The sequence below is a fragment of the Neodiprion lecontei genome, chromosome 1 (genome assembly GCF_021901455.1).
Source record: "Neodiprion lecontei isolate iyNeoLeco1 chromosome 1, iyNeoLeco1.1, whole genome shotgun sequence".
Taxonomy (NCBI): Eukaryota; Metazoa; Arthropoda; class Insecta; order Hymenoptera; family Diprionidae; genus Neodiprion; species Neodiprion lecontei.
Window position 1 is genome coordinate 24,350,259 of NC_060260.1, and position 19,786 is coordinate 24,370,044.

At 35.7% G+C, this 19,786-nt stretch overlaps 1 protein-coding gene and 1 long non-coding RNA gene across 3 annotated transcripts in view; one reads left to right on the forward strand and one right to left on the reverse strand.

The window, feature by feature from the left end:
- Positions 1–19,786, forward strand: part of LOC107227536 — a 43,027-nt gene that overhangs the window by 19,814 nt on the left and 3,427 nt on the right. Inside the window, exons 1-7 of one of the 2 annotated variants that reach the window (XM_015668714.2) lie at positions 9,435–10,140; positions 11,064–11,312; positions 11,568–11,729; positions 11,907–12,211; positions 12,725–12,998; positions 15,990–16,090; positions 16,995–19,552. In XM_015668714.2, coding sequence (XP_015524200.1) covers positions 10,059–10,140; positions 11,064–11,312; positions 11,568–11,729; positions 11,907–12,211; positions 12,725–12,998; positions 15,990–16,090; positions 16,995–19,552 — 3,731 coding nt within the window. In that variant the 5' untranslated portion in view covers positions 9,435–10,058. Of the gene's footprint in view, positions 1–9,434; positions 10,141–11,063; positions 11,313–11,567; positions 11,730–11,906; positions 12,212–12,724; positions 12,999–15,989; positions 16,091–16,994; positions 19,553–19,786 lie in introns of those variants that run through there. The other variant, XM_046731892.1, reaches the window with a different exon arrangement.
- LOC124293042 lies at positions 8,545–11,675 on the reverse strand. The gene is made up of 3 exons (XR_006902937.1): positions 11,547–11,675; positions 9,164–9,438; positions 8,545–8,854 (listed from the first exon to the last, which is right to left on the reverse strand). It is a non-coding gene; the product is annotated as an uncharacterized LOC124293042 (long non-coding RNA).

Genomic DNA, 19,786 nt, shown 5'->3' on the forward strand with positions numbered 1-19,786 from the left:
CGGCGAGAAGTTGTATTGGTTCGTTAGAAGTGCAAGAAAGAATGTAATTACACGTGTGGTATGCGTGGAAAATAGAATTATGTACAATTTTATACGGTCTCTCAATTGCGAGGTGTTCGAATAACACTATAAGTATATATATATAGCCTGCGCAGGAAGTTTCTCTGGGATTATTATTTCATTGTTGTTGTTTGTTGTTATTGTTACTTCTTCAAACAACTTCGTTTCGTTTTCTCAACTTTTTACTTTTACTGTTAATTATTCTTTTTATCGCTTATTCGTTGTATTCTTAGAAGTGAGAATTTTGTACATTGTCGGAATAACGGCGCGTAGGACAAGGATATCTGCCGCGGAGGATTTGAGGAAAATTGCAAGGTGTATAATAAACCTACCTGTTACGTAAACCGAGATAGAAACGCTGTGAGGAGGACGTTGAAAAATTGACTGAGATTATCGTCGAGTTGTGTCACGATGTCCACATTATTGCAGCATATTGTGTCATTATCTTTGTCATACATACATTGTAGCTTTTATTTTTCGTTCTGTGAGGCATATTTTCTCATATGTCAGGGGTACAAGTATGTAAAAATTAATTAGAACATGTACGTTAAGTGCATAAGTATTAAAACTACGTGACTGGCGTCGAAATTTCTTCACATACGAGGGTATTCATAAGTCTGATTTTTAATCTATATGTATATTACATATACATACGCATCCGTCTTGTTATAACGCGCAGATGTGAACAGCGCGGCGCTTCTCTTATCGTGAAAAAAAAAAAAATTACTTCTTGTATAAGATAAGAAATAATAATATATCTGGTGCAAGCATATGTAATGCATACTTTAAGCCCGAAGTGAAATAGGTGCGTGTTACCAAAGACAGATCAGGGTTATATAATACTAATCCATAATGTAAAACTTGTCAAAACTTCCTTGCGTTACGAATGATCACGAGGGGGGGTTAAATGTGGTAACGGCTGCAAACCTGCTGTAAACAACGCAATTATTAGTTTTTATTATCCGGTAACATCAATTTTATGTGAATCGTAATAATTCATTTCAGATGTAGCGATATATTTACCTTGTAGTTGATTTTAATCCATAACTTATACTCAAAGAAGGCTATTATTCCACTGTTATTATTATTATTTTTTTTTACAATTAACTTCAAAATATACGCGTATGAATTTACACATCGCATGCAACGAATAAATTGCTCAAACATAACAGCATGACCGTATCGTATCTCATAACTGGCGTATGAAATGAATTCAAAATTTTTAAACAGAATTCTTAGGATCCGCTTATACAGAAGAATTATTGACGTAAGATATAAAATAGTGTGATTAGTAGTGATCGGTCGAACAGACGTGATGATAGATATATATTTAATAAGAATAGTAAGTCTATCATTGTGGCGCATTTTTTTTTTCCTTTTTTTCGAATTAACCCTATGCTCAAAAAGACTCGGAAACATCTTCTTAACAATCCGAGGCTTCTACTTTACGATAAAATTCTGCAATATAAGTTTTTTCTTTACAAAATTTATTACACAAATAACAATAAACACAAAAACTTAGGAAAAAGCAGTTGTCCTCAGAAATTCATAATTCTGAGACAAATTTGTGAAATGCAACGGTTGAAAAAGCAAATTAAAACTCAAGAGCGTGCCTTTCAAGAACAAAATATTGAAAAATCATTTAATGAAATTGAAACCCTTATTATTTTACATGAACGCATGATTTTTTTTAGGCGTGAACGTAGGAGATTTTGGTTGAAAATATAAATATTTTTCTGTCTAAAACTATTCATTGCGATAATATAACTGTACAAAATCAACGTCGTCTTCGCTCTCATCCTCAAAATAATTCACAGCTTCACGCTCGGCTTCACGCGGACGAAGTGCTCGACCCACATCGTTCCCAGAGCGTTTCGCCATTTTTCAATCTAAATCACGTAAGCACAGGATCATTGTTTTTTAAATTTGAATAATTTTAGATGAAATTGTACTCTCACTAGTACAAAAAAGCGTAAGAAGTAATAAACTTACCTCAACTATCCTCTGTCGCAATGTAAACGTTAACTGTAGGGGCGGGTCGAATCGACCCGAATCGAGATGAGGCTGACTGAAAGGGGGTGGAGAGTCCGGACTCTGCGTGAAAATTCTACCTCAGAGTATAATTTTTTAAGTGGGGGTAAGTGGCCGTCCCCTTGCTTAGTTTTGCAATAGGGGAGGTTTGCATTTCTAGCCTGGGTCTGATAGCGCCCCCCCTCCCCCCAGTAATCGGGATAAGTTGTGCAGATATCCTCTTCATTTCCATTTCTTTCTGCCAATAATCAAGAGGCCATTTACAGGAATTTCAGAAAATTCTTGGGTATTTTGGTGAATTTTTTTCTCATTCAGAAAACGTAAAAAAATTTTAGAGGTTTTAGGTATGCATTTCGTACATCTCTTAAAAGTAAATTTCTCTCATTAGGTTCTCAAAAATATTTACCAGATAGATGTACCGAGTGCAATTTTAACAGAACGTAAAAAGGTGAAAATTCATTGCGCGCAAGGTTTCTCACTTAATGTTTGTACCATAGCGTACAGATTTTTCTTGCATATTCTACTTGCAAATGCCCAAAAATTGTCATATGATTTTTCGAATAGCTTCATTTTGAAAGAAAATATATCATTTTTAAGAATCCTGACGAAAAATGAGTCGCTTTGCAACATAAAACTTGGAGTATCTCACTCCCGGGTGAGAATTTTCGAAAAATCCTATGATAATGTGTGAAGAATACTTGTAAAACCAACGTGTAAAAATCAAAAGTGGAAAAAAAGGCATTCAAAGTTTAATTTGCGTATGAATTGGCCGTGTGCAGACTTATGAAAAATGAAGATTTTCAACCCCCAAAAATTTTTTTAGGACCCCATTTGATGCGAGCCTATTCAGAGGAGGGATGAAAGTGTACAAAAATGCAAAAAATTAAAAATTAATTTATGGCCGTAAATGCCCCCTTAAAGCTTAGGAAATACAACGCATTTATACCATGCACGCACCTTTTCTACTCACGATACAGCTCTTCTATTACAGCGTCTAAAATACCGAACAACTCCGACGAACTAAATTACCCTGTTTGATTTTTAAATAGTTAGATGCTGTGCGATCGATTTCCATTGGTTACTTTTGCAATCACTTCTTGAAAGGTCTTTGACCAATCATTTCATACAACATGTGAAATGGTTATACCTACTGCGACTAGCCTCGCTTGCAGTTCGATCTCGTTTGTCTAATCTGACACGGGGTTATCACGTTTATCAAGGAAACGTTTTTAATAAAATTGCAGATCTCAGACTCAATCATTGTTCTTTATTACAGACCGTTTTAGCATATGTACAAACGTTTATCCATGCGTACGACTTGCACCACTCATACTGAATATATGCAAGTTACACGCCGGTCCATTGTTTACGTTTATGCAGCACATGTACTGAACGTCGTTTGAACTTTAGACATGCGATATATGTATGTATACAATTGATGTATCGCCCTCTTGTTCCGTCACTCTCTTATCTCTACGTATCTCTTTCTCTATGCCTATCTCGGTACATTGGCCGTTGTTAATTTTCGAAAACATACGAACTCGCATATCCTGTAGTAATTGTGTAGAATGACAACGAGAAGCGTTTGAATGCGTGTATCCGAATGCCGTGCGATGCATCTCTTGTTGTACCTACACATGCACAGGCATACAGCGCTAAGAGGTAATAATTTGCGGATAAAACGGCTTTCATCCGTATGCGCATCAACGTACCTTTGCGTCCACGGAATAAAGCCGGAAGTGAGTTATTACATCTACATATTTTTAGTATATACAAACAATATCATCGGAAGACTGGCGGGTATGAAACGTGCATCGTATAAACGCATCTTATGTTCTTACGAAATATCACTTATGTCTATATGGCATGTAATCTACACGTGTGTGTATGTTACACACTGTTCAAAGTACAGTAAGTTATTCCCTAGAATTCAAGTGTTTGCATTATAGATGAGTTTGTTAAAGAGAAAAGAAACGAGAAGGCACATTTTCGGATCAGACCAGTTTGGCACACAAACGTGTTATACGCGACCTGTATTCCACGCAGCATCATTCGATATGACATTATTCGCCACGGACTTATTCCACTCGGGTGTTATGTAAAATAAGTCAGCGTCGAACAATATCTGTGCACGATAAGTTCGCGTAAAATAAAACCCGTGTCAAATAAGGTCGTAGGCAATATGTTGTGTGCAAAATTGTCGGATGCAAATCGAAATGGGCTTTTCTCCCAAAGAGAAGCACATGAAAATATGAAGAAAAATAACTATTTGGTCAGACTCGTGAACAAATGACAGAGAAATCTGTAGAGATCACATCACGATATCTTTATCAATTGAAGACCTATTTTCCCACGAAAGTACATTTAAACTTAATACTGCAATAGTTGAAGTCATTTTGCTTAGTGCACTTCCATATTGAAGGTATTAAAGGTCAAGGCAGATACCGTTGAAAATAATTTGTGTACAAAATATAGAATGTTATGCTGAAATTAGTATGTCCTTGCAGTTGATTGTGCGTTTGATATTTATGTCAATAATTCTTTGAAATGTGTTAATTAATGTAATGTCAATGGTGTCATATGGATTGAAAGAGATCTGGATTCCGTTTCATCACAACAATGCAAGATATTTATCAGCACTAGTATGACGGTTAGTCTAATATAACTGGTTGCGAGTTCGGAGTTATTTCACAGTCGGAAAACAGTTTCTTCAGACTGTCAAAAAACTTTACCGACCTGCATCGATTCATTTCCTCAAAATCACTTGGAATTTCATCAAGCACTTATTTCAACGCTCAATGCAAAGTAATCATTGTTTGCACTGCCACATTGAGGATGTTATGCTCAAAACATGCTAATAATTTTCACACTCGAAATCGGAATACGCCACAAAACTAAAGATAATTAGAATATCAAGTAGAAATCTAATTGTCGTTACATCTCTTAACGGGGTGCCCGTTGGTCGATTTCAACGTTGACGTATATCTCAAAATATCGGAAGTCCACGTACTTAAAACGCGGAAACGGGTTTAACAATCCCATGCTATACGCAATTCTGAACAAAATGCGTTTCAGATACACGGGCTTTAATATTTGGAGATATATAAATCAACGTCGAAATCGACCAGGGCACTCCCTAAACATCTGACAATATTTCAATGAGTCCAATGAGCCACTTCTGGTGTATTTTAAATATGAAATTAACATCTATATCTATGTCTATCGGTTACTCGGATGTCATATCCGTAACGTCAGATTTTGTAACTTGTAATGGCCAAAATGATGTTTACAAGAGTAAAACAAGCTGTGCAATAACGTACTTTAATGTATACGTGGACGAAACTTGAAGCAAAGGAATCAAATTTTTACGAAACAACAAAGTTCCGAACGATCGGAAAGCCGACGGCACAAAGTTCCGAAATGCAAGATTTTGAAAATTCAAGTTACGATAGAGCAAAGTTTCAAAAAGTAAAGTTTCGATAGAGAAAAATTCCGAAAAACAAAACTTATCGCAGTTACGCCCTTTCGGCATTTTATCCTTTCGAAACTGATGTTTCGTCAAGGTTTGATTTCTTTACTTTAAATCTCGCCACAAAAAAATTCCAAATTCACCGCTTTCTGAACTTTTCAAATTCGGAATTTCAACCCCGCCCAGTATACGTCTCTTTAGAAAAGATTACCTAATATATTCGTTCAATAACAGTGTGGAAAGAAATAGATAGAGGGAGAAGCGACGGACCGAAGATTTCTACGTAAGAAGATTGTGTAGAATTCTAGCATCGGCGTAGATATTGGCACAGAGTATATGCGGAACGTCGGGTCGACGATATATATACGATATATGTAGATAGATACAGTTATACAGAAGTACGAAGCTGCGGAGGGTTGATTCGTCGCGCAAGCGCGTATCCCTCCCAGTTTTCTCGGAGGTTCGATACTCGTCTTGGTTTTCCGCTAGTACCCGAGTACATACCGGTCGGTACCTCCCGAGTCCTGTATAGATATTGTTAACTGACACAGATGAACGTTGAAATGTACATACGTACGTACATTGCGACAAAATTGAACTGTTTTACACACACGTCACACGTGTATACAGCGTGTGCATACCTGTACGCATAATATCCTAGTTTCGCAACGTTGCGCGGATTCGAATTATTCGTCTGCTGCTAAGTTCAGTACGATGCCGCCACCCGGTTGCGTTTGTTCTACAACCTTTATTCCCCTCGTTCGGTATATTTAATCAATGTACGCAATGAATTTGATCATACGAATCGAACATATGCGTTTTATTATTTTTTCAACGTTCAAGTTGTCGTTCGCTCGCTCGTTAGTTACTATTATTTGAACTTGTAAGTAGCTGGCGCACGCCGCTGCTGCTGCTGCTGCTGCTGCCGTACGCACCGAACGAGTACGAAAACTTACAAGTATATATTGATCAAACATGAATGAGAAAAGTATCAAGTGTCACCGGTACACGAATATTTAAATTCCCTTTAAAAAATGCCCGTTCGATATATGCTTAATGCTTATGTATGAGCATACTGCAGGAAAATTGAATGTGTTCCGAAATTCAAATCGATTCAACGGTATCTACTAACTTTGAGTCTTACGCCCTGCATGGTTGCCGGTAAATAGTACAGTAACCCGGTTGACGATCGTTCGCTTCTCAACGGGATATCATTATTTGTCTAAAAATTATAGCCAAGTATATAGTTATTCTGAAATTTATTAATGAGCGTTGAAGTTTATAAAGCAAGAGTGAGAGTGCGTGTACATACAATAATTATACAGTATCTACATAACGCGTCTCTTGTGCAAATAATCTATATTCAATTGAGATATCTGCAATATATAACTGAAGTTAATAACGCGCATAGTACCGTTTTCAAATATATGTGATATGGTTTAAAAAGAAAAATTACAATATTGTATTAGTCGAAGCATTTGTACCGTTCACGCATGATTATTGTACATGTTATATTTAGCTACCTACATCAGTGCAATTCGATATGCCGGCTTTTCCATCTACTGATGCAATTCTTTCACTATCTTTTCCTCTAGTTCCTTGAATTTTGTTTAAATTGCTCGTAAATATAATAACCTTGTTGTGTCTGTTAATATAATTGTTATTACTGCGTGGATATGCGAAGTATTACGATACGCTATGATCAGTCGTTTTGCGTGCAGTAAAACAGTCCAATTATCAGTTTCTTTAATTTCAACAATCTGTAAGGATCGTAGGATTCATCTAAAAACCGTAATCTCGTTCTGATCTTTGTTTGTCGAACTTTGCTTTCATAAAGTCTCTCGTTTAGATTTAAACTTGGATTAAAGTCGAAGTGAAAGACCGGACCTCGGACAGTTAGATCATGTCCCGTTTATTATATATCTGATATGCGAATAATACACAGCCTGTAGCCTTCTTATCGACTCGTGCCGAACCTAAAATATCCGAGTACCGGAGCGCCGAACTAAATTTAAGTGAACGCTGATCATTAGCATTGTTAGCGCTTGCTTCATAATCATGGCAACCTCAACGGTATGAACTTTGCTTTTATCACCGCACAGCGTCTCTGACCGTTCGTCCTCGTCTTTGGTTCATGGACTTGCGGTATCAATTTTAAATCATATATGGAAAACGTTATCTTGTTGTTTAAAACGGTGCTGTACTGATCTACTATAAGTTTTTTGTACAAATCGCAAATAATATATAGGTTTTATTTTTCATTCTCAGTCCTTAGTAATTATTTGCCAGAAAAAGCGTTACTCGAATATTCACTGAAATCATTCGAAAAATTAATTTCACTAATCAATAGGTAAGGGGATAATTTAGAACAACTTTTGTTCGTGTTTGAACACAGTGAATATTGGCAATTGTCAGGTGCGATTGTTACCATGATGATAATAAGATCACTAATAGTAACGATTGCCGAAGCATGAATATTGGCAATATTCACTTACGAGTATAGTAATAATGGTAATAATAACTACGATGGTAAAAGTTGATGAAATTTACTAGATAGACACGCTTTATACTCGGAAACAAATGATTGAGTCTTTTCATATGCAAATTATATTCATACCATATCATTTTTCTGGAAAAATGTCCAACTTATCACGATGTTATTACATTTTTGTAGAATGACATTAACACGAAAGTAAGATGTAAAAAGAAATATTTTTATTAGATTAATAACCTGGGTAAGAAAATTATGCGTTCTATTGTCACCCGGATTAATGAGGCACGAAAAATAATTGAGCAAATAATTTACCTGCTAAAGGACACCCTTGTTATCTGATTATTGTGCACCATCCTATTTGAGAACGCGGTATTTAAATCATCTGTAATATGACCGAAGGTAATATGGGGTCGTATATGACGACGCTGAATAAAAATTTCGAAGATCGTGTATGACGACAATCAACAAATCTGCAAGATGTTTTTATGAGTAAATTGTGCTAGTAATCAAATTTTTCTAATATAATTTTCCTAAAATAATGTCCAAATTTTTTATTTATTATCTATATATAAATTTGAACTGTGCACAAGAATGGAAGAATTATTTATCAGATTCGTTCAACCTCGTCTACACCGTCTAACTCAGTCGAAAATGTACGGTTCTATTTACAAGACCACAATTAACCTTGGTACCTTCAAGCTCAGAGACGACCTTAGAAAAGTTCTATTCTGCTCATCATTTGTCCTCAAAAACGCTGATCAGTATGTATCCCAAGGTTCTTCTGCACCCATGTCCGATACCTAAATTGAAATGTATCGAATCGATGAACTTATTACATGAATAACTTTGCTCGGTACTGAATATTTTTTATCTGTTATTTTATCAGTATCTAAATTGGACGCTGAATTTTAAATCAGTGAAGTTGCTGGCATTAAATTACCAAATCTTGTAATTTGTCTGGCATGACTGTGTATGCTTTCCTAATCATTGTAATACGATCAATCATTGATAATATTTACTGTTACCATTAATCACAAACCGATTGATCGTGAGATAAAAAATACAAATGATTTTGTAGGGTTCTTAGGAAACGGTGGACGAGCTTATACCTTTTTGTCCACTGCTATGCGACAAGCCAGTGCCGAGCCCTCTCCACTTTTTTTTTAACAGTCTCCTCTGGTTCTCTCCCCTTCGAGTTTCTTGGCTCCTCTTATTCTCATTTCCCAGCTTGCTATTCTGGTACTATTCTAGTACTAGAATAGTTCTGGGCTGACAGACAACCTACCGGCTTTGGCTTGACTCAAAAGTCTAAGTAGACGAACGTGAGGCTTGGTGTGTGATAGAGAGGTGCTGTGTACAGTTAATCCGTCAGTCATTGATGCAACTGAAAAGTACCAATGTAATTATGTAAAAGAAGAAAAAACGAACGAATACGAGCGAACGAACTTGAATTTCCAATAACCAAATATATTTTCATTGAACTTAAGCTACGCAAGTGGAAGATTTTCGTTGTCGTCACTTTTTTCTAAAACACACATTAATTTTGAAGAATAACCAAAATGATGTTAAACGATGCAACATTTCTAAGAATAATAAATAACCTCTTTATATAAAATGATAAATGTCTGATATAATCCGATACCACATATTCTGTACATTGTACTTAGTTGTCCTAAATCGAAGGTTTTCTTACGCTAACCTACTGGAACGTCACTTAATACTTTATAAATAAAGTCTTAAATGTTCCGGTATTACATAGCATAAATTAAAAATGCCAACAAATGAAAGAATAATATTCTTAAATCATAGTTGAATTATTCTTGAGTACACTTGCCATTAAAATGTACAAAATTTCAGTGATAATACACGACCAATTTTAAACTGTGTTTAGACATTTGAATGTATCGATGAACAATCGATGACCGTTCATTTCCTCATCATACAATATATTTTTGAAACTAAAAAGGAGCCACTTATTAAAGCACATTTAAATCAGCATCAGAAATGCAGTGGCGCCGCCAACGAAGAATTTCCCATGTCATTGGCTCTTCCAATCATGCTCTACTTATAGCACGGTACCAAGATGGTACGGGCAATCATTTGAGCAATACTCATAATTATTAACAACTAACAATTGCTCTGTAAAGTTCTTAGAATAGTAAATTTCATGTAGCCTGCTTAGATGAGAATAGTAGATAATTAATGCAAATATCCCCCCACAATTACAATTTTTTACATCCTTTTGTAACTTCCATTCATCACAGTATAATAAATTATTTTCATAAACTCTAATAAACTCTTAAAGTAGAAATAAAAAAATGTACCAAATGTGAAAGATGTAATCGTAACATGTTTGGGAAGAGGCTGCAGAAAGTCGAATTTTTTGAAAAAATTAATTAAAAATATTGTTAAATTTTTATCAATATGTAGTAAATTGCTGAATGTGACTAAACAAAAATCCAATTTATTCCGATGCTTTCTAAGTTTTAGACCAGTAGCTTTTGACTAACAGATTAGTATTGACAATGTGTTGGTATGTCAATATTTGCTCAAACGACTTATTTACCTTTTATTATCGACAGGAGAAGCTTATTGTGTATTATTTTGCTAACCTCAATATTAAATTTGAATTTTTTTGGATACCGCAATGTTACACGTTGATTTTTGATGTCAAGTTCCTTTTTGCTTGTCTGCTTAAACTGCAATTCTAATGGCTATTTTCTTATTGATTATAACCTGACGCTTTCGTTAAATACAAGCATTAAAATCCAGCGACTGAAGCTGCCCGCTTTCACTTATATTTCTTACTTGTAACTTGACCATCTTCTGTCTTCATTCTACTGAATATTCATTTCATGTCTATGTATAGCTTGAGTTTGAACGTATTTATGTGTAAAGATGTTGGATGTTAATAAAATTTTGTATGACTCAGGTATTTGATGTTACGCTTAATCACATTAGTATGTGTTGATGTATTTCAACTAAATCAAAATCACTATTTATTTCCAGCACCTCCAGGAGAAGAAGACGAAGAAGATGATATCCACAATGGATATCAGACAGAGAATAGAAATGGATCTGCAAGGGGTGAGCGAAATATGCAAGGAGGATATTCATCTTACAAACGCACCAGGCCATATAACAATACTACAAATACGTATGGTTACGGATATGGGTCACTGTACAATGGTCAATCCAAGTCTGCGCAATCTAAGAATGACGATGATCCAACAAAACCGAAAATTGTGTTCAACGAAGGTAAAGAGATATACATTTAAGCTAAAATAGAAGTATTACTTGAAACATATAATGCAGCTTTGCAAGATAACTTCGTATCAGGATTACTTTATGTCCATTGTATGATTCGAAACTAGTTCCTTGCACGTTATCGTCAGTAAATAATAAAATTGGAGGAAAATTCTAGGAAGAATCATTTTTAGTTCAAATCTTCCCATCGTTCTGCTACCCATAATTCACAATTAAAATACTCACGTGTACAACATCTCTATACAGAGGAATACATGAGAATAACAACGCCTCGGCAGGATGTTCTTTTCAAAAAAGGCTACCTTTCTCGCAAGAAACCTTTGGCTAGTACTGCAAGTACGAGTGCAACCAGCGCCACCACCACTCCATCTACCAATGACAGCCAGTCTGCAGCACATTCCACTGCTGGTAATGTGATCAATATCATTCACCGTTGTAATGATTTGGAAATTACCATATAAATGTCTGAAGTTTTCTTATATAATTAATCGCAATCCAATGCAAAGTATGTATGATTATCAACTTACTGCGAAGAAAATCCAATATAGGTGGAAGGTTGTTAACATTGATGATTGTTGGTTCCAGATGGTAGCGAGACGGCAGAGGACCAGCAATTGCTGGATGGTAGCAACGGAGGCAACTTTGCCATTGTACCAGAAGCAGCAGCCCAATTTGCATATGGAGGTTTCTATGACCAAGTCACTGGATATTACTACGAATATCCAGTTATGTTAGTCGGCCCTCCTGTTCCTGGAAATCCCACTCCTAATGTACTTGCTGCGATGTCATGTGGGCCCGTTCCACTTAGACCTGTGGAATGGTTTAACCCTCAGTACATGCCAGAGTCTTTACAAGAACAACATCCTCCTTCACATTCGACGGACTCTCAGGCAATTACCGATTATTTGTTAATTTATTATTTTATAATTACTGTAATAATTATAATAATTATAATATTAAATCTATTTATTATATGTACTTGTTACAGTAATTTTACAAACGAACTAGAAGCTATTTCAATCGATCTCTTCTTTTATGTAATAATCAAACATATGAACTGGAGTTTACTTGACCACTGAAATGAACGTACAAGAGGATACTTGGAGTAAGGTGATACGAATTTTTTTATAGCGATGAAAATAATAGCCTAACGAGGGCCCGAAATTCGAGATGAAACGCCAGAATAAAAACATTCGTATGATCTTATTCCAAAAATTCCCCTACATGTTCGAACACATTTTTTTATGAACATCTTGGAAGAAATTCTGTTCTAGCACAATCGATCTTTATAGATATTATTTGTTGAAATTGAACATCAATGAGGAACTTTGTACTGTGAAACCTTTTAAATGCTGTATCAATACCGTCTATTTACGTTTTAATCATGCCATTTCTACGTGTAGGCAGGAAGCTGTGGGTCATCTGTATCAATGGACGAAGTTGGGGGTGCTGCAGCGCCTGCAAGCGTAGAACTCGTTAGTACTTGTGAGAACAGAGATGAAGAAGTAGCACAAGAAGTGCAAGATTCAGAAGTCCTCGTTGTTGACGAAACAACAACTGAATGTGTACCGCCTGCTCAAGTCATACCACAGATAGTACCACATATGCATATACCGCCACAGCATTACGTATATCCAGGTCATTTTATGTTTGGCCCACCGATGGTCAATATGAATGGTAAGTTTAGATTATCAATTATTTTGGTATTGGCAGATAGAGCGACCATGGAATAAAGTTCCACAGTATCTATCATGTAAACGAAACCCAAGTTTATTGAAAATTCTTTTAGGTTTGATACAGGTTTTAATATTGCATAAGAAGAATGCATATTGAGTGAGAAACTAGTGTTAATAGATTATTACACATACTTTTTAGGTACTAATATGAGAGTACTACACATGTACCTGAAATTATTAATCTTTATCATAACGCAATGATCGATAGTGTTACTTGCGGGCCTTCTGTTTTTCATGTAGAATTAGTTGCATTGAAAGAGTGTATGGGTGTATTAACTATTGTTGCCATTCCAGCCCCATTTGATGAGATAAAAAAAAAAGATCCACAAACAGACCTTTGGTTAGTAATGATCCTGTGATTTATCTTCGAATTGAAGTTTGAAGTTAAAAAAAATTCGGGTGGTTAAAAAAAATATATCTTTTTTTTTTTGCTCCTACTTGTTAGTGTTTGATGGAAAAAAGATCTTCCCAAAAGACGATGTTTCTAGCTCAAGTCTAACAGGTCGCTATTATAATTTTTGTAAAATACTTGTAAACTACTCAACAGTTTTTAAATTCATGCATATGTCCTTGAAGCTGATTCTTCATGCTCTCCAAACCTCTATAATAAGGGATAGTTTAGTAGGTAGTCATCATTAGAACACACATTACAGTTGTCTGAAAACTACTGATTTTCATTTTTTCCGTAAAAATCGGTAGTAATGTGTATTCTGATGAGATAAGTATATTTTGTTATAGAGGTTTGAAAGACTTGAAGAATCTGCTTCAAGAACCTATACATGAATGTGAAAAATATTTAATAATTTATACATATGTGTGTGTGTGTGTGTGTGTGTGTGTGCGTGCGTGCGTGCGTGCGTGCGTGCGTGCGTGCGTGCGTGCGTGCGTGCGTGCGTGCGTGCGTGCGTGCGTGCGTGCGTGCGTGCGTGCGTGTGTGTGTGTGTGTAAAATAGAAGGGCTTTATATAACACGAATTTCTATTTTCCATTTTGACTGAAAATTATCCTCTGATGTAAGCTTATAAACTTTTCATCAACTATGGATATGTTCGAAAACCTTAAGCCAAGTAGATCCAATTTATGTGCCTGCAATTATTCATGTATCTACATAACTTGCTTTGAGCGATTCAACTGAATCACATCAAATCATCAGCCAGGTGATTTTTGTTGACCACGCATTGTAAATAATTTTTATTTTACTATAGAGCAACAAAGTCCCGTTTCATCATTAAACTAAGTTGCAGAACACAGACCGCAAGTTTTATAAATAATTGATAGAATTGCACGTTACACTGTGAAATTTCTTGTCAATGGTAAATAACTGACCTTGCTACAAGTAGCAATATGGGTTTGTGTACTAAAAACTAACACACATGTTCCAAACATACTCCACTTATAAGATCGTTATTTAACTGTCTTGAAGAGGAGGGGGCTTATGAAGAAAGGTTTACACTCTTTAATTGGTATAAAGGAAATTTATTTCCGAGTTGCAGTTATTTATTAAAAATAACGCACGATTGTAACAGATATGTGATTCAAAATTCTGTTCACCTACCTTGGTCAGAATTTCCGAATGAACTAAAATCCTTTATCAATGGTATTCAGTGATTGCAATGCATGTGTCTCGGGAATAAATGCTTCAGTGATTATTGAATAAAGTCGTACTTGGACTATATTTGATTTAGTGTAATCTTCTATCGTATGTCTTAATTAATGGATACCTTATTTTTTATTACAATTTGAGTGCAAACATTAAAACTTCTGCATACGAAAATTTACATATCCGTTTAGATAAATTCACAGAAACCTGTTCACCCTGTTTGTGTTTCAGCAAACCGTATTTGCACCAAATATCATGGAATATTAAAATCAACCTCATCAAAATATAAAATCATACAATAACACATTTTTCATTAAGAGTCAATATTAAAATATTTGAGTACATTCTTACCTATTAATTATCATTACTTCTCTACTTTAATTGAGCTTACTTGGGAGTTATAGTGCATGATGCTATTAATTTATGAACATAGTAAGTAATGAAGATAAGAGATTTGATATGAAACTCTAAGGAGCTTGTATTTATAAATACTATTTACTCATGATTGAAGTTGAACTGAACATGAAAGAAACTACAAATGTATATATTTTAGGTTGGTTAATTGTAGATTTGAGAAAGGATATTTGCTTGTGGAAATTTAACTTGCAAATGACACTGAAGTCATTCCCCATTTGAACTGAAGTTACATATATCACGAAATTGAATTATACTATCTATTTAATTGTAAGTCAATAATTGATTTATTCTTTTCTGTATGACTTTGCGAAATGCGTTAGGCACAATAGCTTTAAAGAGTAAACTTGGCAACCATTGCGCATTTCTGTACTTTAAATAGAGTTGATAAATATAGTGTGAAGCACTCAAAGCGAAAGCTGTAAGCTTAGAAATTGAATCTCAGTTCAGTCGCATGTGTTAATCTGTCGATACAGTATCTATGTAGCTAGTTATTCTGTAAATTTTCAGGAACAAAATTCTATTTCTGTAAGTTACCGCTAATTAATACAGATTATTAAACTTCATTTATTGTCCTATCGAATGATAATACTGATGTAATATTGAATCATGTCAACATAATTATTACCACACTCAATCTGATTGCGTAATTTATTACCAGTTATTCGATGTTTCTATCGCCTTAAGTTCATTGTCGTGTAATATATATTTTATCTTATAAAATTGTGACGAAACTTACTGGAATTCAATTTTAGCTTTGATTTCAGTCGAAATGCTACATCAATTTACATAAAAAATGTAGTATCTCATACCTTACACGTATTAACGCAAGTCAACGGAATTGCAAAGATCAGTTGACATGACTTATTGCAGAACAAATGGTAATATTTTCGATACATAATTACTTCCCTCGTTTCAGGTGTAACGATACAAAACGGTGCCATTGTTCCCAGTGAAGCACTATGGGCCAAGCGAAGGAAGAAGAAGAAAAGGAGAAAGCAAAGACGTCCTCTTGCAGTTGTAAGATTCAGATCTTTTACTCTATCTTATAAGTATTGCAATATCTTTGTATGGTTTAAATGAATTATTAACAAATTGCACAGTCTCCATACCCAATTACCTACAGTAGCTAAGTACTGTTATGCAACACCAAGGCGCTGTATTAATATTGTGGCAAGAATCCCTCATTTTAGCTTCACCAAAAATGCGTATTTGAAAAATCTCGATTGGAAAAACAGCATTTGACCAAGAAAAAGTCTAGACAAATTCTATAAAATATAAATCCTGCGATAGGTGTTTTCCGACTTGTCATCCGTGTAGAAGTATTTTTGTAAACCTGCTTTGATAGCTTGCTGATATATTTTTGCATGCCAAGTTATTTTCCTGTTAATCATAGATTTCAGATTCATACTCACTATTCTGAAATTCTTAGATTATGAAATGGGTTTTTAAATTCAAATTTCTTATTCCTTAGGAAATTTAAAATTTTAGGCGCTGATTTGTGCCACTGTGTTAATTTTAGCTTAGCAAGTATATCTTTTTCTACACTCAGAAAATCAAGGTTTCAGTGCCACTGTTAATTTTAGCATTGGTAGTATATCTTACGGTATGATTGTAACTTGAAATTTGTTTGAAACTGTTCCACACCATTAAAAACGTGAATCAAATCGTAGAATTCCTTCAAATAGAGTATTAAATTATCTTTCTTGCCGAGAATATTTGTTACAAGTAGACACTCAAACTCATCGAGTAAAAGTGTAAAATACTCTGGATATCATGGGCACACAAATGTGAGACTAATAAGAAACGTTGTCAAGTTAGATATGAGCACTATAATGATAACTTAAGGTCGATGGTATAGTTTCTGAAAAGTCATGGAATTTAAGTTTGCACCATGTTTGATTGAAAAATATTTATAATACAGGGTAATACGGAAGATGAGGAAGAGGAGTACAGCTCAGAATGGGAATCTGGTTCTAATTGGTCTCAACCTGCTTGGTCTACAAGTACAGTGACTGCAGCACCAAATGATTTTGTGATCTCCAAGCCGCTCAATCCTGAAGTTCAAGAGTTTCAGTTCAGGACCGCATTACCTGTTGTGTCTGACGCACCTGATGTTAAAACACCTAATTTGGAGAACGCTGAATCGCCTTCCTTGCCACATCCTGCAGAAACAGGAGTGGACAAATGTGAAGTAACAACGACAGAGAATGAGGATAGGCGTATTTCAGTTGACAATATAAATCTAACGAATTTAGACGATGGAATTTCAGGATGTCAAACATTAAGTGAAATTACAGTGCAAAATGGAAGGGTAAAAGATACTGAAAACATTCGCGAAACTGTATTAAATATCATTGAGAAAGAAACGAATTCATCAGATTGTAAAGGGACATCACTGACAGAGAAGATTGGAGAAGTAGTTAAGGGAGATCATAAGACAGCATCGGTTGCTTCTGAAGAGGACGTAAAAAATCTGCAATCTTCGTTATCGAATGAGACTACAATTTTAAAAAACCAAAAGCCATTTGGTGAAAATCGTCCTGCTGCTGAAAATGGTGTCAAGATTAAGGCATCAAACAGGGTTGAGCATGAAAATAATATCAATAATCTAAGTAACATTGAATCTGAACCTGTAGTATCAAATAGTCCTACAGTAGAAAGCGTTGCTGAATCATTAACGAGTTACACAGATTCGTGCAAAGATACAGAAAGGAATGGAATCAGCAACAATGCTAACTTGTCGATCGAAGAAAATGATAAGAAATCTGATATTTCCCAGCAGAAAACTCTGAACGAAACTACAAGAACAAATGGTCAAAATATAAAGTCAGTTACGTTAGACTCGAATCAATCTAAATCAAGTCTTGTTTCTAATGGTAAAAAAGTTGAAAGTGAACTGACAAACAAAAAAAATGGAAATAAGAATGTGAAGAAGGGTAAAACCAAAGCAATGGATGCAAGAAAGCCCGCTCGCAACAAGCGTGAGTCAAGAAATACTCAGCGGAATGATTCAGCATCAACTGCAGTATCTAGAGAATTGTTGCAGGACAGAGAGAGATCAGTTTCTCCTGACACCAGGCAAGCCTTGGATTTGGAGAATTCAGCGTCGCAATTGCCTGCTAGAAAGCCAAGTTCAAGGCCAACCAGTCCAGAAATCAATCAAACAACGACTCCAATAAACGCCGAAACTCACAGACTGCCAGAAAGCTATGAATCTTTAGTCACCCGATCGTCCCCTCATTCAGTTACCCCCTCTCCACCTCTCACTGGTGCACCAGTCGCACCACCTAGGAGAAAATATAGTGCCAAAGGGTTGAAATTTGTGAGAGAACCTACACCTGGACCAGATTTAGATACTGACGTTAAATCTGATAATGAAGAGGGTAGCAAGGGTGATGATAATTTGAGATTACAAGATGACAAGGTTGAAAGTATATCTGTTGATCAGGTGGTCCCGATTGCTGAAGTTCCCAGTAATACTATTTCACAGATTGACATCAAAGATGAGAGTGTAGACGTACCTGCCCAAAGATCTTCTACTAAAAATGATCATACAAACGAAAACAATAACAAGAATCCCGTTTCCAGGATAGATAGCCACTCCAAAACACAAAAAGCACATGATATGCATCAGAAAGTTGATTTCCCATTAGACACAGATTTTGAACCAAAGGTTATTTTGAATAGGCCTGGTACTTCTGTGGAAGGGAACGTGATTGGCACGAGTTCCATTGGTGTCGACTCTTTGGGCGATGCTGATGCTGGCATACAGGAAGTGAACGCTGCATCTAAACGGTCTGATCATCCTATAACCGATGCTGTTGCCGCGTGGTTGGAAAGAACGAAGTCACCAGAAATATTCAGAGTACCGATGCCTATATCTGATTCTGATGATTCCGACTTATCAGAAACAGAAATATATGACGGCGATCCAAACAAGCAGCCGTCAAAAAACTTGCAAGGCAACCCCATGCCTGCACTATCTGTTAGTAACGGATCGATCGATAACTGTAGAAGAACGCGATCGAACGTTGTTACTAGTGATACTATTACAAAGACTGACACTTTTGATACTTCAAAATCCATCAAAAGGAGAAGAGAAAAAGACATTAACAATATAGAACATATTTCTCCAACGAGTGAAGCTAAGACAAGCATAGAAGAGACTTCAAGGAGTGTCAGGGTTTGTGACTTTATCATTAAGGGTAGCGCTGCTGGCATGAGGGTTGCCGAAAAATCTCGGGTGGATTTGAACAGACTAAACACAGAAAAGAAACGATTAAAAGACAATACGAAGACAAGTTATATTGAGAATATTGAAATGAAAATCAAGAATAACACTAGATTTAACGATGACATCACCGAAGACGGAATTGAGGTATTGGAAAATTTCAAAACTTACGAACGAGGGGAAATCATGGTATTAGATGGGAAACTATTGACTGGTACTGTGCACGAAGCGACCTGTTCGGAAAAAAGGTACGTACTCAGTTCTGACTATTGCATGTATACCCAATGTCATTCATGTCAAAAACTTTAAGTATCGATGACCACCAAAATTTGGAGTTTGAACACTAGACTGTTGACAATAATTGCACTGAAATTCAGCAAGTCAGGTTCGACCCATATATACAGTTCAAATTTTGCTAGCCATCATAATTGGATGTTGAATAATTTAGTGCCCCTAGAGATAGTGGTAGTCTTGTTCTATAC